This window comes from Channa argus, chromosome 4 (assembly GCF_033026475.1).
Source record: "Channa argus isolate prfri chromosome 4, Channa argus male v1.0, whole genome shotgun sequence".
Lineage (NCBI taxonomy): Eukaryota > Metazoa > Chordata > Actinopteri > Anabantiformes > Channidae > Channa > Channa argus.
Genome location: NC_090200.1, coordinates 27518258 through 27540078, shown reverse-complemented (window position 1 = coordinate 27540078; position 21821 = coordinate 27518258). Strand labels below are relative to the sequence as shown.

The window sequence follows — 21821 nt, the reverse complement described above, 5'->3', positions numbered from 1 at the left end:
ATATATATATATATATATATATATATATATATATATATATATATATAAATATATATATATATATATATATATATATATATATATATATATATATATATATATATATATATATATATATATATATATATATATATATATATATATATATATATATATATATATATATATAAAACAAATTTTGGTAAAAGAAACAGACTGAAAAAACTGATAAAGAGAGCAAGCTACACCACTGGGGCTGGTCAAAAACCGTAAGTCTCACCTAAATTAGAAGAGCATTTTCTGAAAGCGTTTTACTGTATAATTTGTCTGAAAGCTGAAAACAGAGGGCAGAGAAAACCCAAGAAAGAAATAGAAATATATTATATTATATATATATATATATATATATATATATATATATATATATATATATATATATATATATATATATATATATATATATATATATATATATATATATATATATATATATATATATATATATATATGAAAAAATAAAAAGTTTGGAATATATTGATATTTAAAAAAAACAAAAGCTAATCCTGTACTTGTCCTCCTTAATCTTGTCATTCAACCCATTTTAACTGGAGAAAAGTCACTGTTTTTTGTGAATCAGTTGCATTATTTAAAATATCAAGTTGAATAAAAAAATCAGAAGCAAAGGCATTTTTATTTCTTAAATTTTCTTTTCTTACATTACTACTGTCGGTTCCAAGTTATTTGAGGAAAAATTGAAGGCTCTTCTTTTTAAATAGAAGGGTACCAACAATTTTATCTAGGTCTGTAAATCTGAAAAGTGCCCGGGCCATTTTGCTACTATTGAACAACTGGCCATGTAAAATTCAAAAGTAAATACATAGCAAACAATGATGGACAACTTCCATAGCACAGTGGACTACCTATTCACTGAACAGTGTGATACATATCACATATGACAATGTATAGTTTTAATGCTTAGTTTATCTAGTCCTGCTCTTATGTTTCGTTGCTTGTGTGTTCCTTTTTAAATTCTGTGGTGTTTGTTTTGTGTATATTATTGGTTAAGTGTCACTTATTTTTATTTATCTCTATTACCACAAATGAGTTGCACTTGAATTTTGCTGTACAACCGTGCAATGACAAAGGCATGATTCAGAGATTTGGAGAATATTGAAGAACACAGATAAACTTGGCAAAACATACTGGACATGAAGCAAACCTCTCTTATTATGGTGGATTATAGACAATGACTGTAGCTGGATGAGGGTGTGTTTACGCTAACATAAACTGTCCCTCAACACAGGATCTGGTAGAAAATTATGTTTCTAAATAATATGCATCACTTATTTGCATGACGACCCCCTTTTTAAGAACATGAAGACATGTTTTAGGTTTTTGGTTGCAGTACCTGAAAAGAGCCACGAGAGCACTCCACAGAGGCATAAAGAAGGCTTCTTCTATGCTGGCAAGGCACAGGTCTTTAGAGCTTGCGGTGTTCAAACTCTCAAAGGACAGTAAACACAGTGACAGAAGCTGTTCTGGAATAAAAACAATTAAAAATCACTACATTATTAAACATTCGACAGCATTTTCTTAATGAAACAATGTTGGTGATACTCAGCTTTAAAATGTTTTCAGCACAAACAGAAATTTGACACTTGAATATAGCCATCCATGATCATTATGCTCACCAACTGCTATATGAATGTCTTTGACAATGGCTTTCAGGTGTTCTTTCAGTGCTCTCAACTCTAACCCCTGGATGTGGCTCTCATCCAATATCAAAGGATCACAAGTCGTCTCTGAATCTGAGCCAGTGTTATCTGTACTGCCGTCTGGAGGGGCCCAGTCCAGCTGAGTCAGAAACTGCTCCAGATCTTCAAATGAGTTCTCTAGATCCACTGTCACCTCCATGTGAGGCTCCTCCACGTCCACATAGTCATAGTTAGTGTGGAGGTCATGAGAGAGTGAGGAGTCAGTGCTGAAGCTCTGGTCACAACTGCTCACAGTTTTGCTTGGTTTCCTCTGAGTCTCTAAATGACAAATACAACGTTCACATAAAAAATGAGAAGTATTGTAGCAGATATTACTGTTACACAGTATCAAGTAATAGTAAAAGGAAGAAATAACAAAACTTATATCTCTGCACCTGACAAAGAGCCAAAGTATTCAAGTACAGTGTTTTTAACTATTCAGACAATATAGAACAATTAAAGGGGAGATTTGTGAATCACTGGCAAGCAGGATTCACTTTTTAGCATTAACACCTGTACAACACAGCATAGCGATTTAGGGACTGTAAAACTACAAACAAGTTAATGATTACTTACACAATGAGTAAAATAAATGAAAACAGATTTTTATTTCTTAACTTAATGTTTAATGCACGATTAGGTAATACTAATGTTCCTTCATCATAAGATTGCAATTGACACTTCATTCTAATCATACCTAGATGAAGCAGGTTGTGAGTGCTACAGGAAGCTCTCAGCGGCAGGGCATGACTTTGGGGAAGGCCTTTACTGACGAGGGGGTAGAGTCTGTTGTAAATCCGGTACTGGTGTTTCTTCAACAATTTGACCACAGGGTGGTCAGACTGGCTGTGGACATGAAGCATATAAATTTTGCCTTTAGAATTATTTGGAGAACAGTTCTACATAAAAGGTCAGAGAAGTACTTTAAATGGGTGCAGTTATCACAAGACATTTAGAGAGCAATGTAAATATTAAAGCTTCAAAAACAGAGAGCCATAATAGTTTGGGCATTTAATTATAGAAGCCAGCCTTAATAACAATGACCATAATAACAAACACAGAATGGGTACAAAATCATGTGGCCTTTCATCATGGACATGACTGTTATAACATATGGTTGCAAGAGGTTGAAATAATTTTCTCACACCAGCATAGGCTAAAAACCACACGTACAGCATTAAAAAGAACATACGCTTCTGGCAGAAATATGATTAGATGTTTGACCACTCTTCTTGGCAGAACTGGTAAATAAATGAATTTAGAGGTATTGTGCCACAGAACCTACTTTTAGGCACGGTCCACATATTTTCAATAGTGTTAAAGTTGAGACTTTAGGGAGGCAATTACAAAGACCTGCTTTATCTTTTCTACAACTAGCTTTGTTTGAGATCATTGTCCTGTTGGAACACCTACGTGTGTCCTGGTTTTAATCATCTAGTTGACAGGTTGTGGTGAAGAATTCTTTAGTAATCCTCTACCTCCACCACGATTTAAATACATAAGGAGTTGGGGAGCTTTGTTTTCAGCAGTTTTCTGAATAATGGGAGGGAGGCTGCTGAGCACGCAGAGTTTGGTAGCTCATTCGACTATCGTAGGACCTCTGACTTGAAAGCTGTGTGTGTGTGTGTGTGTGTGTGTGTGTGTGTGTGTGTGTGTGTGTATGTATATATATATATATTATAAAAAAAAAATAAAAAACGGTATATAACGTTCAAATACAATTTCTAAAGCCCAATATTGCCTTGACAGACATATTCAAGGTGAGTGTATGTAAACGTCTGATCTGATAATGTAACAAATATTGAAAGAACAATTTTCTTTCAAAACTACAATTGGCCTCCTGAGTTTCCAAACTAGTATGTTGCTAAAAACTGAAGTAATGCAACAGTGATAAACACGCTCCTATCTTAACTTTTTTAGCACCCAATTCACATTGTGCAAGTATTTTTCAAAAAACAACCAGATTTCTCAATTTCAACATTTGATTTGTTGTACTGTAATCAAAAATGGGTTTCAAGTGATTTGTAAAACATTGCATTCTGTTTTTATCTGCATACTACACGTATTTTCAGGAATGAGATTTTGCAGTTTTGATGTCTACAAAATAAATATACAATTTAGAACAAAAAGAAAAGTAAAGCTACTGAATGACTTAATGGAGTGTGTCCACTCTTGACCAGTACTGGAAATGCACACAACACACATTATGTTTATCTCAGTTAAATAATTATTTTATGCAAGTATGCATTTTGCAACAATGCTGAGTCGATATTTACTAGAACAATCTCTAAAGATAACAAAAGTGAAACACAAACACTTGTGGACCATCATGTATTGACAAGATGCAAGATGCAAACACAATACAAGCAAGCAACACTGTTTTGAACAAATTCAAAAACAATCTGCTGTTGTGCATTTCTGTGGTGGAATAACAAAATGTATTTAGTTTAGTTTGAAAATATAAACACTGCAGAATGTGTAATCATAATGACATCCTACAGTCTTCTCTGTTTTGGTGGTGAAATGGTTGGTTAAATGTATTGTAAATCCAATTTTCATTTCAATCCACGAACCACAAACATTACCCTAAACCTTACTAAAGTGTTCATGTTGTAGTCAGTTACCTGAGTAGGTAGGACACCAGATGTAACACTACCGTAACATTATCAGGATTTTCTTTGATTTTGGCTTTCCACTGTTTGGGCCAATCCTATAGAGATGAAAAAAAAAAAAAATTTAACAAAATTGATTAGGCGATCCACTTTATTAAACTGATGAAAATAAAACTGATTAATGTCAAGATTGATCATTGTAATCCATTTATGTAAGAACATGATAAAATACAAACAACTACACATAAGCGTTGACATGTTTGCCTTTTAGCTTTTCATAAAATCAGAACCAGGTTGACCAACTAAGTTCAACTCAAGGAGTCACCTTAATTTCAAATAATGTGTCATGAAATGTGACATTATTTAATATTTTGTACCATTAACTGGGAAACTCACATTGTCTTGTTCATATTCCAGTACATTGGTGTAGAGAGTACGCTGCTCTTGCTCCTCTGCAGTGACTGTCCCAGATGCTGCAAATCTCCTGGAATGACAAACAGAAAAATAATTCCCATATATCTTATGTTAAAAGAAGATAGTACTTGCCTGGGAAGTACTGCCACTATAACTGTATGGACTTCAGGAGTCTTGACTATTTCTACTTCGCTTTATAGCCTGTATCTTTAGTTTAGAAAGCTAATTTATTTATAATATTAACAAAACATTCTACACATTAATTTGCATTTATTTTCTGTAAAATTACCTGGACTGGAAGTTATATACAATACACTGAAAATGGCAAAATGCCACATGCAAGTCATCACATTACATTCTAACTTAAGGCACTGATGAAATTAGAATTTGAAGATGTACAATAGATTTGACTTGTGAGTTTGGCTTTTAGGTAAAAGTACAAAAGTGACTAAACCTTCTCCAATATTTCACTGAAAGCTTAACTCTTAGATAAGAAAACAAATACTACTACATATTTTTGAGTCTTTTATGCTTTTATTTCAAAGAGTAGGACTTTGTGGAAAGAACTAACTTTGGTGATGGTATATGAAATAAACAACACTGACTATAGAGGGAAAGGACTTGATAAAATTCAAATGATCTTCAAAAAGACTGAATATATCCTATGCAGCTCTACCAAGAAAACATCAAAAAAACATCAAAGTCTAATCTTAAGTCTAATAGGCCAGATGAAAAGCTTAAAGTGTTGGGCTGAAGCAAAGAAAGTGTAAAAGTAATGGAGTGCTTTGTGAAAGAAGGCTCTGTACTTGTAAAAATGCATCCACTACCCTCAAATATAACTAGTCACAGATTAAAGAAAGAAGAGGGTAAAAACAGAATACAGGTTTAACCTAACTGAGCTTGTAGAGAGTCAAGTTGTACCTGTTGGCCTCTTCCTGTAGTCTCAATCTTCTCTCTTCCATCTTCCGCTGGAGCTAATTTTGCAACTAATATGAAGGAAACTTCCAAACTTTATAGTCTCATGAATCAGTTGTAATGGTGGCTTTGAGGGTAAACCAGGCACCTTGTCATGACATTACATTTATATATATATATATATATATATATATATATATATATATATATATATATATATATATATATATATATATATATATATATATATATCCTCTTTAGTTCCCTGAAAAATATCCTTTCAGTTTTATAATAAGTAATGATTTTCAGAAGGTCAGGGTGAGGAGTACTCCTTCTTTACCATGACAAATTAACCCCCCCCCCCCCCATCAACTAATCTTGATTATTCAAGCTTCAAAGTTTAAAAAAAGGAGTGAAAACAAAACACAGGATACAGCATCTTGTCTGGCTTTGGCTATGATGAGGTTTTCCATCATCTGCCGTTGGAGTGAGAGTGTCTGCATGACAAAAAGGGAGGGACCATTACTTAACAAGCATTCACAGAAAAAGATATTATCATGGTTATGTGTAAGGTGGATTAACATGTGAAGAAAAAAATCCATTCGTTTCAGAACAAGCAAAAATCAGCTTTCTACAAATTACCAAGTCAGGTACTTACCGCCGTTCTACTACAAACAAGTTAGAAATCTGAAGCCACCAACTCAGTCATGGGCTCAAGTCCCTGAAAATCCCCATGTTACAACCTGACAACTAAAACACTGACCTAAGGTCTAAATTGTTCTTGTCAATCCTACTGCGAAGACTCAAAACAAATTTTTGTAGAGATGTTACCAACTTCCAGACACACAACATAGAAATCATTGTGAATGCTCACAGTTACACTGAGCCGACATGAAATTATGCCGTAGTTTTGACCCCACGCACCGTTAACTAGCCAACTGATTTTACTTTACCTTCACAAAAGCTTTTAGTTTTCTCCAGTAAGCACGGAGCTCCACGTGACGCTGAATTTTCCGTATCTGAATGATAAGTTAAAATTATTATTAATTTTAACATTATGTTTTAAATTAAAACATAGCAAAGAAAATAAGGCGCCTTATTAACCACGGCGATTACGAAAATTACTAGCTAACGTAAGTTGAAGCTACTATTTAAATTTCATGGTAACTCGCTTACCATCATTTTTCTCCCTCGAGAAAGAGAGTTTCTTAAGCTTGAAGATGAATTCAACGAGAAAAGAAAGTCTTTCTAACGTTACCTCAGACGTTATCTAACCTTACTCGTCAAAAAAGTTAACTCATGCGGCATAGAGACCCTAACACAGCCCACTTCTCTCACTCAGGTATTTATCAACCAGACGCGCGAAGGTAAGAGGCTGGACCGGAAGTTTATCAAATTTCAAAGTAAAACCACACTAAATGTCGTTTTCCTTTTTTTAAAAGGGTTGTTAAAATAATCGGCAGTCTAACAGAGGTCTAAACAAACTGATGAATGAAGGAATTTAGAAAGACGAAACAATACTACATCATCAAAACAATTTTTTTCTCGAGCATACATATAATTTTTAATCCTTAAATTGATACTGATTTCTGTAATCTCAGCATCCCAAGCATGGCCAGAGCCCTAACAAAACTTTGGCGCATGTCCTTTACTACAGGTTACATTCAGGATACATCCCAAAATAACATACAGAATTTCCCCTTTTCTGCAACCCTGGATTTTCGTAACCAATAAATATATACAAAATTACAGATTGAATGTCATTTAAATTGCAAACATTAACCTCATGGTAGAAGTAGGAAATGGCAAGGCCTCACTGAAGCTGATATGCAAACTTAGTCTCACAACCCTAGCGGTAAATGTCACATTACCAAAGTTCTCAGGACTCAAGGATGCAAGTTCTAAACTGGAACACAGGTTCCACAGGTAGATGCAGGGCTTTGAGGCTACTCGTGACATTAGATCTATCTAGACAGATATCTATGTATGTATATAAAAATACCTTCCTGGACAGTTAAACTTACATTTTGTACCGAACCTTCTAATTAAAGCCAACAGTCTACTCTTGCAGCAAATCTTTACCATTTCATATACATCATAAAGTATTGTCTACTGTGTGTTTCAAATACCATATTCATAATTGCTGTGGGTGGAACAATAATCTACACTATATTGTTTACTGTATATAATGTTTCATGAGTGCAGAAGTGATAACTAGGTGCTTAGTCAATATCTATGCAATCAATTATTTTGCATTTGTCTAAATTATTCTTTAGACAAAAATTGGAAGGCATGTACACACACACATACACACTCTCCTACCAAAGATGTCTTCTGGCAGGCCTGACCAGGCGTGAGCCTTGCCAAACGGGCTTCATAGTTGGCTTTTAATTTCTGATTCAAACGTGATGCTTGTTCAATAGGTGTCAGCTCCCTACACAACACACAGACACACACACAGACACACACACACACGCACAATACAAACAAGCAATGTGTTACTAAAGGGATGTGTCACTGGCAAAAAAACTCTCTTTATGTTCAACATCATTACAGAAATTAAATTTCTATCACTTTAGACTTTTATTTTAGCTGGAGACTACTGAATATGTAAAGTCAACATTCTTCTTCAAAAAAGCTCATACAGGCACCAACAACATTTAAATATACTACCATATGTTTAATGTTATGACCTGGTTATCAGTTCAAAACATTATGCTCCAGAATTGACTAAAACATCTTGGAAATCTCTGTGTTAACACTGCAATGTTGTCAACTTTAGAGGATATTAGATACTGAATGGAGCAATATTTACCCTCATTGATAAAAAGCAGTGTTTACCTTTTGCTAGTGTCCTGTGATTTGATCGTTTGCAGTTTTTGGAAGATTTCAGGAGGCAGAAAAGGAGAAAGCTCCCCACCACCATCTGATAACACCCTGCGGTGGCTGCTTTTCGCTGGGCTAGTTGTTTTGTGCCCTTCGCCAACAGCAGTACGTGATGAGGGTACTGTGACAGCAGAGGTGAAAAGGGAAAAAGTGCTGATTTGTTTGCACAAGGAAAATTACATGACTACGCATTGACTAGTTTTGATTTGTGCCTGGGACAGCTCCAATTTAGCAGTCACGGGAGGGTAGGTTTATAAAAGATATGTTTTTGATTGGATAAGGTGTATTTACCAGTATTTGCAGCTGTGGTTACTGGTGGGACAGCAGTCTGATGGGTTTCTGATTGGCCAGGTGAACAAGCGAAGGAAGCAGAGACAGATACGTCTGTGGGGGCCATGCTCTTGCCTATAAATGACTTGGCTCGCTCCAGACACTGCTCAGCTAGTCTCAACATCCTCTCTTCCTCCACCGCCACCACCATCTCTCTTTCCTCTGAGGCCAGGGAAAAAAGATAAGATAAGGGAAATGTGAATTTTTTCTGTTGAGTTTTTTTAAGAAAATGGGTGATTAATGGCTGTGACACTGTGACCTGTGACGTGATCTGATTCAATCTAGTGCTAACAATCCACTACTGTGTTTTATGCTGATTAGTTTAAAGCTAGTTACAATGATTAACCACCCTGGCAGGGGGGCTACTGCTTGTCCCCATGGAACAGGACACCAATACATTAAAAGCCACATGTTCACACCCGAGGCTTTTCACTTTGTTTTAAAATCCAGACCATTATGAAGTCCCAATAGAAAACCAACAGCACAGAAATAATAATGTTTAAATTTGGAGGTCAGTTAAAAATATGCCCTCCAACAACCTCAAGTATGTTCTTTGGCTAAACCAATCAAGGACAATGAAAAACTTCATTACTTAATTTTGAGCAAGAGGAAAGAATCTGAGAGGTTTCAGTCACTAAAATTTATAAAATCAGTCAATATTGTTCTCATAGATGAAGGCTCTCTCCAGTGCTAAGTTATGATCGCTGCAAAACATTATCAGACAATACTGCAAGAGTGTCACAGTGAACAGTTTGACAACAGAGAACAGCTTTGTCATACTGCACTGTCTGCTAGTCATGATGACTAATTAAAAACCTTTCTAGACATTCTTTACCTTGCTACTACAAGTACTTAGCTTAATGTTCATTAAGACATATGTACAGTATGCAAATTTGAGCAAACATAATAATAAAGTAACAGACATAACAATCATTAAGATATCTTAACGTAAAGCATGTCAGTACACAATCAGTTATATCTCACTTTGTGTCCCGGCTTCCTCCAAGAGTGCATGTGATATGTAGTTGATAGTCCGGAGGTATTCACAGTAAGCTTCCTGCAGAGAGATCGCAACCATATAATGTTTTTTTTATCATCAAAGTAAAATTAAACAATGCTATTTACCCATGTAAATAATACATTGCATGTATCAGCTCAGCAGTAATTGGTATAGACAATATTGAGTCAGTATCACATCTATCAAAATCTGTATTTTCTTTAATTAGGTTCACAGACCAAAAACATAATAAAATGTCAAGATTTAGAATTATCTGGTCTGTTATTTCCATGTTGTTTTTGACCCTTATCATAGTGTGTAATGATGACACAACATTTATGTGTTATTTGTTGCTTATTAGATTGGATTTTTTTCTGCTATGTTTTCAGCAGATTCCTGTTGTCCAAATGCAGGACGTCATTCTCACAAAAGACAACAAAATTGCTACCCAGTCCTCTTTTTCCCCTAGTCTCCAAACTGCCAGCCTGCAGTGAACAAGGCTGAGTTAATTCCAACTTTTGCTACACATCAGTGGTATTAGATCATCTACTGGTATTTACAGAAACCTGGATCCCCCCTCAGAACATGGCCACATCGCCACATAGCTGTACTCTCCACCAATTTTGCCTTTTTTACACTACTCCCACCCAACACATGACCTCTTTACCCTTGATACATACACAGCTACTGACAGCTTCTTCACACTTTCAACATGTCTGGATAGTCTCTGCCCCCTGTCTTCCAGACCTGCTCGTCCCTCAGCTCCTAATCCCAGGCTCACTATTTCGATCTATGATCAACGCACCATGCTCAGGGCTCTCAACTCAATCCTCAGAACAGCCTTCTTGATATTAACTGGTCTGACTTCAAGAGGGGTCACTCTACATAGAGGGCTCTCATGATGGTTGTGGAATTCCACAGGCTGCAAAAGCATTGACTCAACCTTCTGTCTTAATTCTTCTTGATCTATCTGTAGTAAACAACCAGAAACTCCCGTTTGCACTATCTGACTTGGGTATCTCTGAACCAGCTCTGGCCGGGTTTCAGTCTGACTTTTTGAACAAACCTTTAAGATATACTATTAGGTGTATGTTTCTAACTCTGCCAGTGTGCTGTCATTGCAACAAATGACTCCACTGTCTCACCACGAATTCCTGTCTGTCTCTCCGACATCTCTGCTTCGATGAGAGAAGGACATCTTCAGCTTAACCACTCAAAGACTGAAGTTCTAGTCTTCCCAGACCTTTAATACAACACAACATCTGCATCAACACAGGGTCTTCGGTTATGGTCCCAACTAAGTCTGACAGAAATCTGAAGGTCATCATCGACAATTAACAGACCAATGCCCTGTTGCCAGGGCTACCAGGATGCACAAACAAACCCCTCTGATTGATCCAAAATGCGGCAGCATGTCTCATTTTTAATAAGCCAAAAAGGACAAAAGTCACACCACTCTTTAGATCTCAGCACTGGCTTGCTGTAGCTGCCTTATCAGGTTTAAAGCTTTTTCTTTTGTCTACAGAGTAGTTAACTCAACAGCGCCTGCTTACCTCAACCCCCTCCAGGTCTACAATCACTCACAACTTCAGCTCAGCAATCCCACGATGACAGAATGAGCTATTAACCTCTGCACGCTCCGCATCCTCACTCCCAAAATTAAGAAAACCGAACTCTTCCACAACTTGCTATGCACTTAAAATAAAATAATAAAAAAAAGAAACTTACACTTGCATCTCAGGAAACAGAAATACTTTTCTCATAGCACATTGCTTTGAATTTTTCAACTTGCTTTACATTTTTGCTTACCTTGTACCATTTGTAAGTTGTGTTAAATAAAAGCTTTTGCCAAATGACTAAATGTAAATGTTAATGGATTGTTGTCTAATTGCACTCTGATGACTATGTCTAGTCATTTCAACATTAATTTCATAGGTCAGTCACCACAACTAGTTCCTACTGACTAACAGTCACTGATTAGTGAGGTGCCATACACAATATTATATTTTATTTTATTTCCAGTTCTTAATTATTTACTTTTCTGCTTTTGTTTTTTATTATGTTGTTCATTGATAGACTTGGTATCCCAAAGGTGCTACTTTGTGCAGTCTAAACTTCTTTGAACTTAAAGACATTTTCCCTATCATCTGAAAGGTTTTATCATTTATAATGAGATGCCTGTAAGTTCCAGGAATTTAACCTATTTAACCCAGAAAGCATTAAGGTCTTGAGGGCTTGAGGTCACACGTACAATAGATAATTGCACCACCCGTCCATCATGTGTGACGTTAGAGTCACACGTATTGACTGGTGGCCTGTTCTGGATTAACACGGCCTGTTGTCAACTGGTGTTGATGGTTAGACAGTCATTAATGTATTGTAGTCCTACCTTTACTGTACTGGTCCTATTTCTGTTTATATAAAATCCAATTTGGTGATTTAAAAATAGCCAATCTTTTTAAGTACAGAAACACTATTTGATCTACAGCTCTATTTCCAGTTTGGACAAGTTAGGACATACCTACAATAGGAATTGTAATGATTTCTAAGTATAATGTTTTTGATATCCTAATAAATAACATTTGGATTTATTCTATTATGAGAGAGAGAGACCAAGCAAAAGTGCCAGTAAAAACTAGTTTTTGTATTATGTGATGAAGCTAATGAGTACTGTACCATGTTTATGGTAAATTACTACGTCAATATGTCAAACAGAAGTTCCTAGAAAATCAGGAACATTAAATACTAGGAACCCATTCATCACTCTATTATTACAAGTTATACCAATCTAATTCAAAAGTAACAACTTATTATCCCAGCCTAAACTATAAGAGCAGTCTTTATTGTTAATTTAAAATTTTAGTGTTAAAATTGATCACGCTCCCGTTCTAATGAAATACAATCAATTACATCAGAAATGATCCTAGTGACATTTCGCTACAAGGACAGTGCGTAGTCAATACATAAAGTTAGTTATACGTACATACCTTTAATCAAGTTTCAAACTGAGAAAATAAACCCCCAGAACAAGCCGTTTTTAAATGACAATGTGTTTATGTTAACCTTTAAAAAGTACCATGTTAACATTAACTAGCTAGCTGACCCACCACTATCAGCCCCCGCCCCCTTCCGTCTGTTTACATGCCTACAGACACAAACTGCTTCCCGGGACCGTACCACTGTGTCTCATCATTGCATTCAAGCTGTGTGGATCACTACCTTATGCTTGTTCCCTCCGTCCAGTTGAATTGCTACTTTGGCCATTTTCATGGCAATTTGAAGAGGTTTCACACTACTGTCAGCTGTAGCCATGGTCCAGATTCTAGTCTCCGCTTCCTGCTTCTTCTTCGTTCCGGTCATTGATGACGGATGTAAACAAGTAACAGTGCTGCACTGCCTTCTGCTGTACGGGAGCCACTATTTCATCTGAATGCTGATACTAATGAGTTATTCTATGTAGCTGCAGTCATTAAAATAAATATGTGATCCAGAAGATTTTTTCATAAATGTTCCTGAACAATTCGCAACTTCTATAAAATTAAGACCACTTCATGCATCCACCTAGAGGCTAACACCTAATGACGCCCATTTTAGGGATTTAGGGAGTTATTCTCTTTATTCTTACATCTCGATGACTCCACCCCGTTCCCAACTTGAACGTTCCCACCCTGTTCCCAACGATTCCCACCTTGTTCCCACCTTGTTCTCTGGGGATATAACAGGGTTCACTAGTTACTTTATTCAGACTGAAGAACCTGCTTGGATAAGTAGCAAAATGTTTCTAACCAAGAAGACAGAAGTCAAGTTGACATATTTTAATCTTTTGATAACCAAACCTGGATGAATGAGAATCTTCATATTCAATCAGGAAGCACAAATCTTATTCCCTTGTACATGAAATAAAAGCGCAAGAAAAACAATAAAATAAATCTGACTGACAGATGCATTTGACATCATACCCTCATTGCCATCGGAAGAGGCATATGTTTTGCCCAAAATCACCGGCTGCTTACTATGTAGTGCACTATATATTGTGTTTTCCAATTTTTATTAGTGTTCAAATATTGAGTTTTTAAATGTTGTCATTCTGTAGAGCACTCAAAGTAGATATTAGATGGCTTTAAAAGCTCTAAGTAATGAAATGGTAAATTTTCATGGCAATTTTATATACTTATTTAGCGCTTTTCTACCTATTGGCACTCAAAGCGCTTTACACTGCCCATTCACACTCACAATCACCCACACATTCATACACCGGTGGGGGAGCTGAGTTGGGGTTCAGTGTCTTGCTCAAGGACACGTCGACATGTGACCAGAGGAACCAACAACGGTGAAATTGGTGGACAACCGCTCTACCTTCCAGCGCCACAGTCACCCTAATGACAACAGTTAGTAACTTACCAAATCTCAACTGAATGCTAACCGCTGTGTGAACTACTTAGTGCAATGCCTAAATCATGTACTGGAATATTATTAAGTAAATTGTACAACATTTTATGTAATTATATGAGTTATAGCAATTAAACAAAAAATGAAGAGTTACAGTAATATTTAAATTACATACCACACTGGGAGAAATTAGACAAGCTGGGAAGGATGGAAACAATGGCACAAAATATTACCACCTTCAAACTATTTTAGGATTAGGAAGGCATAGGTTGAGCATCTATTAAAAATTGCAATCCTAGAGAAATGAAACAAGATACAAAGACCATTATTAATCACAGGGGTGAAAAGTGTTTTGCCTTGCTGCTCTCCACTGAAAAATAAAGAAAACTGGAGGGGAACCACACATAAATATGGAAATCAATCTTACATAACTGAATAATTATTTAATAAAAGGTATTGACATGCCTGTCAATACTTTTCAATGCACACTTGTTCTTTCATCATTAGGATCATAAGAGCCCATCCCCACCCTCCCTTTACTCAGAATCTAAATAATGCAAGACTTATAACCTACAGTCATTTCTTTATTGTTATTTTTAGTGGTACTGTATCTATATTAGTGTCGTTGTTGACCACATGGTGCATATGTTGAGACCACTAGATCACACTGAAGTCCTTGTATTTGGTACTTGGCAAATAAATCTGATTCTGAAATAAATTAGCACATAATTTAAAAAATGTATTAGTTCTCAACATTGTTAGTTGCTGCAGCTGCTGTTGCTAGAAAAGAATCACAAACTCATTTTAATGTGTTGTGTGTGGGTGTGTCTGCGTGTCTCTGTGTGTGTGTGGCCACCCCTTAGAACAGCAGACACATTTCAGTGGAGACTTTGCATCAAAAGTAAAATACCCCCATAACTTGAAATATTTGAATTCAATGTAATACCTCAACCATTCCAGCTGACTAACAGAACATTTCTAAGCTACGAAATATGTTTATTCAATAAGATTTGTACACTGACATTTAAAGTTACACTGTGTAACGTGTCTTCAGACAGTCCTGTCACGATGCTGGGTATACAGACAGCTTGGTTTAGGTGCCTTTGACTCATTCATGAAGTAACACATTGCTTGTGTCTGTAACTGTAAATGTGTGTGTGTGTGTGTGTGTGTGTGTGTGTGTGTGTGTGTGTGTGTGTGTGTGTGTGTGTGTGTGTGTGTGTGTGTGTGTGTGTTTTAGGGAGCTGACAGCCACTGAACAAGCATTACGTTTGAAACCAGCTGAAATTTTGAAGCTCGTCTGGCAAGACTTACATACTCTGCCCTTCCAGAAGATGTCTTGGGTAAGAAAGTGTAAATGTTGGTTTAAAAGATACTCTGTGTTCTTAACCAAATAAAGATGTCAATATAAGTTTAAGGTATAAAATCTCATCACTTTTTTATGAAGTTTTATCCACGTAGCCAGTTGGTCCTAGTGCTGTCAGGACAGAGAGCTGTGTAGTTGATTCTGGTGTTCAGTCTGGTTCAGAGAATAGATTTTGTGAGACCAGTAGCGTTTGTAACCAGTGTGTTTTGTTACAATTGTATTGTAAAATCAGCGATCTTCACAGCTTGTGGTCTAAGTTTATAGTGTGAGAATGCTTTGAGTAAATCTTTTGTGCGTGTCCAGGAACTGGCAGTGGTTGTGGTGTGTGACACTGTACAGTAATGTGCTGCATTTCTGAGAAGATGTATCAAGTCAGGTTACCCTTTTTGATTTTAAATTTAAAAGCATTTTTGTTACACATTTACCCACAGCCTAACTAGACAAGCTGGTGATATGTAAGCCCCTCGAAATAGCATGCTAGTGAAGTAACTTCGGTGTGGTGGCCATCGGTGGTCACTGGAAGTTCCGTGTTGATCACATGATGCACACTGGCCCAAAAAGCATTTTTCTTATAGAGAATCATTAAAGGAGGAAAGGAAAGGATCGGCTTTAAAATAGCGAATCAATTTTTCTGAGCATTATAAACCCACTCATTCTAATTTCATTTAGAAAGTATGAAAGAGCTGTAGGAGTATTTCAATTTTTATTCATGGTTCGGGGGGCTGAGAGCTGCAAATGGAGGTCACTGGCGCCACTGAGCACCTTTCCCCTGGATGAATAAGCAACATGTTTTGCTTCGGTATCCAGTTCTCACCACACATCTTATGCTGATATGTGGTGGCTGTGTATCTGTTGTTGTTTTTTTTTTACAATTTTTCCTTTGTCCTGTAAAGGTCAAACAACTGGTAGATGCAGAAAAAACATCTTTTAGCAGCTTCAGAGAAGAGTGAGCATCTTTTTAATATGTGGTCAGTTTATTAGGTATAATATAATACTACTATATACTGTAAGGTAGAGTAACTCACTACAATTATTCATGTAGTGAAACAATATTTAAAAAATAAATAATCAAATGTGGAAATGGTCAAGAATCTCTGTCATCATTCACACTGTACTACATTTCTTCAGTTAGTCAGCTGCTGACTCACCATTACCTGATAAATCATTAAGTTTGAGACTATGTTGTCTAACCCCAGTAAATACTCAGAAAACACAGATAACCAGAAATATAGCAATACATTATTTTTATTTTGAATACAAATAACACATTTTAACACATTTAAAGCTGAAAAACCAAGAACTGATTTATCCCAGTACTATACAAGATTACATTTTCAGGGTGACTGCCTTTGGTTGTTGAGCCTTATTGTAGGTATCCAGAGCCCACTTGTATGTGTCTTTGTAGCAGAACTTCAAACCTCGAACAGTGCTGACTCTGCAAAACATACAGGTGAAAAAGAGTGTTTCCCCTTTCTTTTGTTCAAGTTTTGATGGAAATATCATTATTTAATATGGATCTTGTGGTTTTGTTCTAAAATCTGTTTTAAAGTCTACGAATTTTCCATTTATCATCTCATCACAAAAACAAGAAAAAAGCAAAGCAATAACTACAAACTTACATGAATCCTTGATTTTGACAGCTCCTGTGACTCTTTGTTATGCCAGATATAAACCTATGTGGTATCGGAGATCCATAAAACTTAAAGCAACAGTCTACAGGTGCTATGCATAAAGACGCCTCCTCACCTGTTAGAAAGGTAAAAGGATAACGTCAGTACAAACATATCAGTGAGAAACTAATGTGTTGATGCACAGAGAGAGACCACTCACCAACTGCGTCGCAATAGCAGACAGTGAGTAGCAGCAGGCCCAGAGTGAAGCAAAGAGTCTTCATGATGCTCACAGTAAAAAGATGGTAATGATGGTGATGCTGTTCTTCTTCTCTGTTTGCTGTGTTGACTCTTTGCTCTGTGTCTAATTTATACCCTGTTCATTGTGGAACTAATATGTATATATATATCCTCTGCAACAAAAATAGATGCAATTTCTCAGCATGTATCTAATGTCAGTGCATATTTGGGCAGTGTCATCATTCTAATTTATCACATATTACACTACAAAGTTTTAAACTGAAGTAAAAACAGAACACATTTTTTTGAATTACATTAAAGTCATAGTTTTGTTATAGTATATGCTCATAAAGGGGAAATGGTTCAATTATCTCTTAATCTTTCTCCTTTGACATTCATGGATTTTACCATTTCATTTCTAGAATCATATAAAAACATGGGTTGACATTAACAGCTTCCAGTATTTTTGCTAAGGTAAGCTGAGCATCTGCTGCCTCTTTAGCCAACTTCTTAGCTTAAAGTTTGTGACATTATTAGAGAGCAATGGAGATGTTTGGATGGTGTGTAAAAGGTAAATAAACAGAATAAATTGTAATAATTCTCGAATCATTTGAAGACAGCATATCAAATGTTGAAGCTGAGAATTTTGTTTTTGTAAAGTATTTACTCAATTTCAGTGTCAGGCTAGCAAACACACTGATGGAGTGAGGTTCAGCAATGAGTTTAATGCCTTGAGTTTAACATTTCTAAAGTTAATATTATCATTAAAACATTCAGAGTATCCAGAAATCTTTCTGCACATTATGGGGCATGACCAAAAACAATAATGAATGCATGTTATCTTCAGAGCTCAGGAACACCTTTGAAAACCACTGTCAGTGAACACGGTTTGTTCCTGTATACAGATGGGAGTTAAGACTACCATGCAAAGAAACAACCATATATAAACAAGGTCGAGACCATTTGAAGCATACTGGGGAGAAAATGAATACTTTCCTGTGCTCTAACGAATCATAACTTTCAATTCTTTTTGGAAATTATGGATGCCATGTTCTCCATGCTAAAGACGAGAGCAAGCATCTGACTTGTTATCACAGTACACAGCATAAAATTCGACATCTGTGATGTAGCATTAATGCACAGCGTGGAGGTAACGTCCATCTGTGAAGGCTCCATTAATGGAGAGTGATATCTTAGAGGTATTGGAGACATTAGCCACAGGGGCTGCAAATTTGATTTTTGCTACATGCCATTGGTTGCTTAGTTGGAACAATGTTTACTTGTATTGTTCCTGGAAAAAAGTAAATTATAAGTAAACATGCTACCATCCAGATTACAATTTTATTTGTTTTTTGTTTTGTGTATTTCAGCAACACAAAATCATACCAGATTCTGCATGTATCCTTTAATTTTAGAATTTTAATATTGTTTTGTTTTAATTAAATAGCCGTTATGCCAGTTAACCCACACTGACCCTTGAAGCCTCTTTATTGAAGCCCCTGTGCTCAATTTATACATTTAATCTTGACTGGGTATCTCAGGATACTCAAGGTCACAAAAAGAAGGTAAAAAAAATATATATATATATATATATATATATATGTAAATTGCAAAATCATATTTCCCAGTCAACACAATTACAAATTTTAATTTCTTTGTTTTACTATTTACAGTTTAAAAATTGTCACAACGTATTTGCAAATGGGGTTTGTACAAACAGAAAAATACTAACCACCAAATCGTAATGGTTTCTGCCGCTCCCAGAATAAACTACAGTTTGTCATGAGTCAGTTCCCCCATTTCTGCAAATTTGTCGTGTAAACTGAAGACAGCATGAAGTTTACAAGATCTTATCACAACTGTTAAAGTACCTCCACAAGCCCACACAGTATAAAATTCGGCATCTGTTATGATGTGGGGGAGCATTAATGCACAGCGTGGAGGTAACGTCCATCTGTGAAGGCTCCATGAATGGAGAGTGATATCTTAGAGGTATTGGAGACATTAGCCACAGGGGCTGCATATTCGATTTTTGCAACATACCATTGGTTGCTTAGTTGGAACAATGTTTAGTTGTATTGTTCCTGGAAAAAAGTAAATTATGAGTAAATATGCTACCATCCAACACGAAATCAAACCACATTCTGCATGTATTATAACAGCATGGCTCAATAATAACACAGTCCACATACTAAACTGTTCTGTCTGCACCTGTCAGCCATTAAAAAGCATTTCATTCATTATGAAGTGAGAAATATGTCAAAGGATGCACAAGAACAAGAATAAAGCAAGAATAAAAACAACATTTCAAAATTAAAGCAGTTGGTCTTCTACACTTAGTTTTGTTAAACAAAGAAGTGATGCAACACAGTGACTCCTGTTCCAGATTTGAGACATGTTGCCTGGCATTTAATTCAAAATGTGGCAGGTAGACACTAGGACTCAGGCAGGTGTTGTGGCAATAGAGGAGCAGCAGCCAATGAGAGAAACAGAAAACTGATTAAGAGAGAAATGTGAAGCAGGTGTGGGAAGCTGGCTGCTGCTCATACTGCTGTTACAGTTAAGATGCCTCTGCTTGTGGTTTTAGTAAGTTATATTTTATATTTTTGTGTTTTGTATTTTAATGTATGTAGTAGAAGCAGGTGCTTAAATGCCCTGAGGTACTGTTTTATATTTTAAGGGGGTCTGCCATAACTTTTATAGGTTAACGAGTTGAGCAGTCTTGTCACCTGGTGTAAGGTTTGGAGTTTCTACAAAAATATAAAATGTATGTTTATCTCCTTACACATATTGTAACCGTCATTTTCTTGTTTGCAGGCATTGGACTGACTGCCGTTTATTTTAGTATTGTTGTACATTTAATTATTTATGTTCTTTTTGGATATTCGGAGTTCACTCACTGTTATACTGCATTCTTAGTGTTTGTATGGTTTGTTGTCCTTTTATTTAATATGATTTTGGTTTGTTGTGTGGTTACTTCACATTTAGGATACTCCCAGCCCCCTGCCAGTGGGTGGTTGGTCTCCCGGCCTTAGTATGACAATTTGTCTTTTCCTTTTAATTTTAGAATTTTAATATTGTTTTGTTTTAATTAAATAGCCGTTATGCCAGTTAACCCACACTGACCCTTGTGGTGTCTTTATTGAAGCCCCTGTGCTTAATTTATACATTTAATCTTGACTGGGTCTTGACTTAAATTTAAAAGCATTTTTGTTACACATTTACCCACAGCCTAACTAGACAAGCTGGTGATATGTAAGCCCCTCGAAACAGCATGCTAGTGAAGTAACTTCGGTGTGGTGGCCATTGGTGGTCACTGGAACTTCTGTGTTGATCACAGGATGCACACAAAAGCATTTTTCTTATAGAGAATCATTAAAGGAGGAAAGGAAAGGATCGGCTTTAAAATAGCGAACCAATTTTTCTGAGCATTATAAACCCACTCATTCTAATTTCATTTAGAAAGTATGAAAGAGCTGTAGGAGTATTTCAATTTTTATTCATGGTTCGGGGGGCTGAAAGCTGCAAATGGAGGTCACTGGCGCCACTGAGCACCTTTCCCCTGGATGAATAAGCAACATGTTTTGCTTCGGTATCCAGTTCTCACCACACATCTTATGCTGATATGTGGTGGCTGTGTATCTGTTGTTGTTTTTTTTTTTTTTTTTACAATTTTTCCTTTGCCCTGTAAAGGTCAAACAACTGGTAGATGCAGAATAAACATCTTTTAGCAGCTTCAGAGAAGAGTGAGCATCTTTTTAATATGTGGTCAGTTTATTAGGTATAATATAATACTACTATATACTGTAAGGTAGAGTAACTCACTACAACTATTCATGTAGTGAAACAATATTTAACAAATAAATAATCAAATGTGGAAATGGTCAAGAATCTCTGTCATCATTCACACTGTACTACATTTCTTCAGTTAGTCAGCTGCTGACTCACCATTACCTGATAAATCATTAAGTTTGAGACTATGTTGTCTAACCCCAGTAAATACTCAGAAAACACAGATAACCAGAAATATAGCAATACATTATTTTTATTTTGAATACAAATAACACATTTTAACACATTTAAAGCTGAAAAACCAAGAACTGATTTATCCCAGTACTATACAAGATTACATTTTCAGGGTGACTGCCTTTGGTTGTTGAGCCTTATTGTAGGTATCCAGAGCCCACTTGTATGTGTCTTTGTAGCAGAACTTCAAACCTCGAACAGTGCTGACTCTGCAAAACATACAGGTGAAAAAGAGTGTTTCCCCTTTCTTTTGTTCAAGTTTTGATGGAAATATCATTATTTAATATGGATCTTGTGGTTTTG

General features: G+C 36.1%; 1 protein-coding gene and 1 long non-coding RNA gene across 4 annotated transcripts in view; both read right to left on the bottom strand.

The window, feature by feature from the left end:
• The window catches only part of vps9d1 (VPS9 domain containing 1), a 33231-nt gene extending 19994 nt beyond the window's left edge, over positions 1-13237 (bottom strand). The window contains exons 1-13 of one of the 3 annotated variants that reach the window (XM_067502381.1): positions 13107-13237; positions 9875-9947; positions 8852-9052; positions 8516-8681; positions 7997-8108; positions 6628-6693; positions 6109-6171; positions 5681-5733; positions 4742-4829; positions 4358-4443; positions 2431-2579; positions 1671-2012; positions 1388-1517 (exon numbers count right to left, since the gene is read on the bottom strand). In XM_067502381.1, coding sequence (XP_067358482.1) covers positions 1388-1517; positions 1671-2012; positions 2431-2579; positions 4358-4443; positions 4742-4829; positions 5681-5733; positions 6109-6171; positions 6628-6693; positions 7997-8108; positions 8516-8681; positions 8852-9052; positions 9875-9947; positions 13107-13199 — 1622 coding nt within the window. In that variant the 5' untranslated portion in view covers positions 13200-13237. Of the gene's footprint in view, positions 1-1387; positions 1518-1670; positions 2013-2430; positions 2580-4357; positions 4444-4741; positions 4830-5680; positions 5734-6108; positions 6172-6627; positions 6694-7996; positions 8109-8515; positions 8682-8851; positions 9053-9874; positions 9948-12874; positions 12968-13106 lie in introns of those variants that run through there. The other 2 variants (XM_067502383.1, XM_067502382.1) reach the window with 2 other exon arrangements.
• A 3634-nt stretch (positions 13238-16871) lies between these two features.
• On the bottom strand, positions 16872-17621 carry LOC137125160 (uncharacterized). The gene is made up of 3 exons (XR_010914095.1): positions 17473-17621; positions 17262-17388; positions 16872-17077 (listed from the first exon to the last, which is right to left on the bottom strand). It is a non-coding gene; the product is annotated as an uncharacterized lncRNA (long non-coding RNA).
• Positions 17622-21821: the final 4200 nt, after the last annotated feature.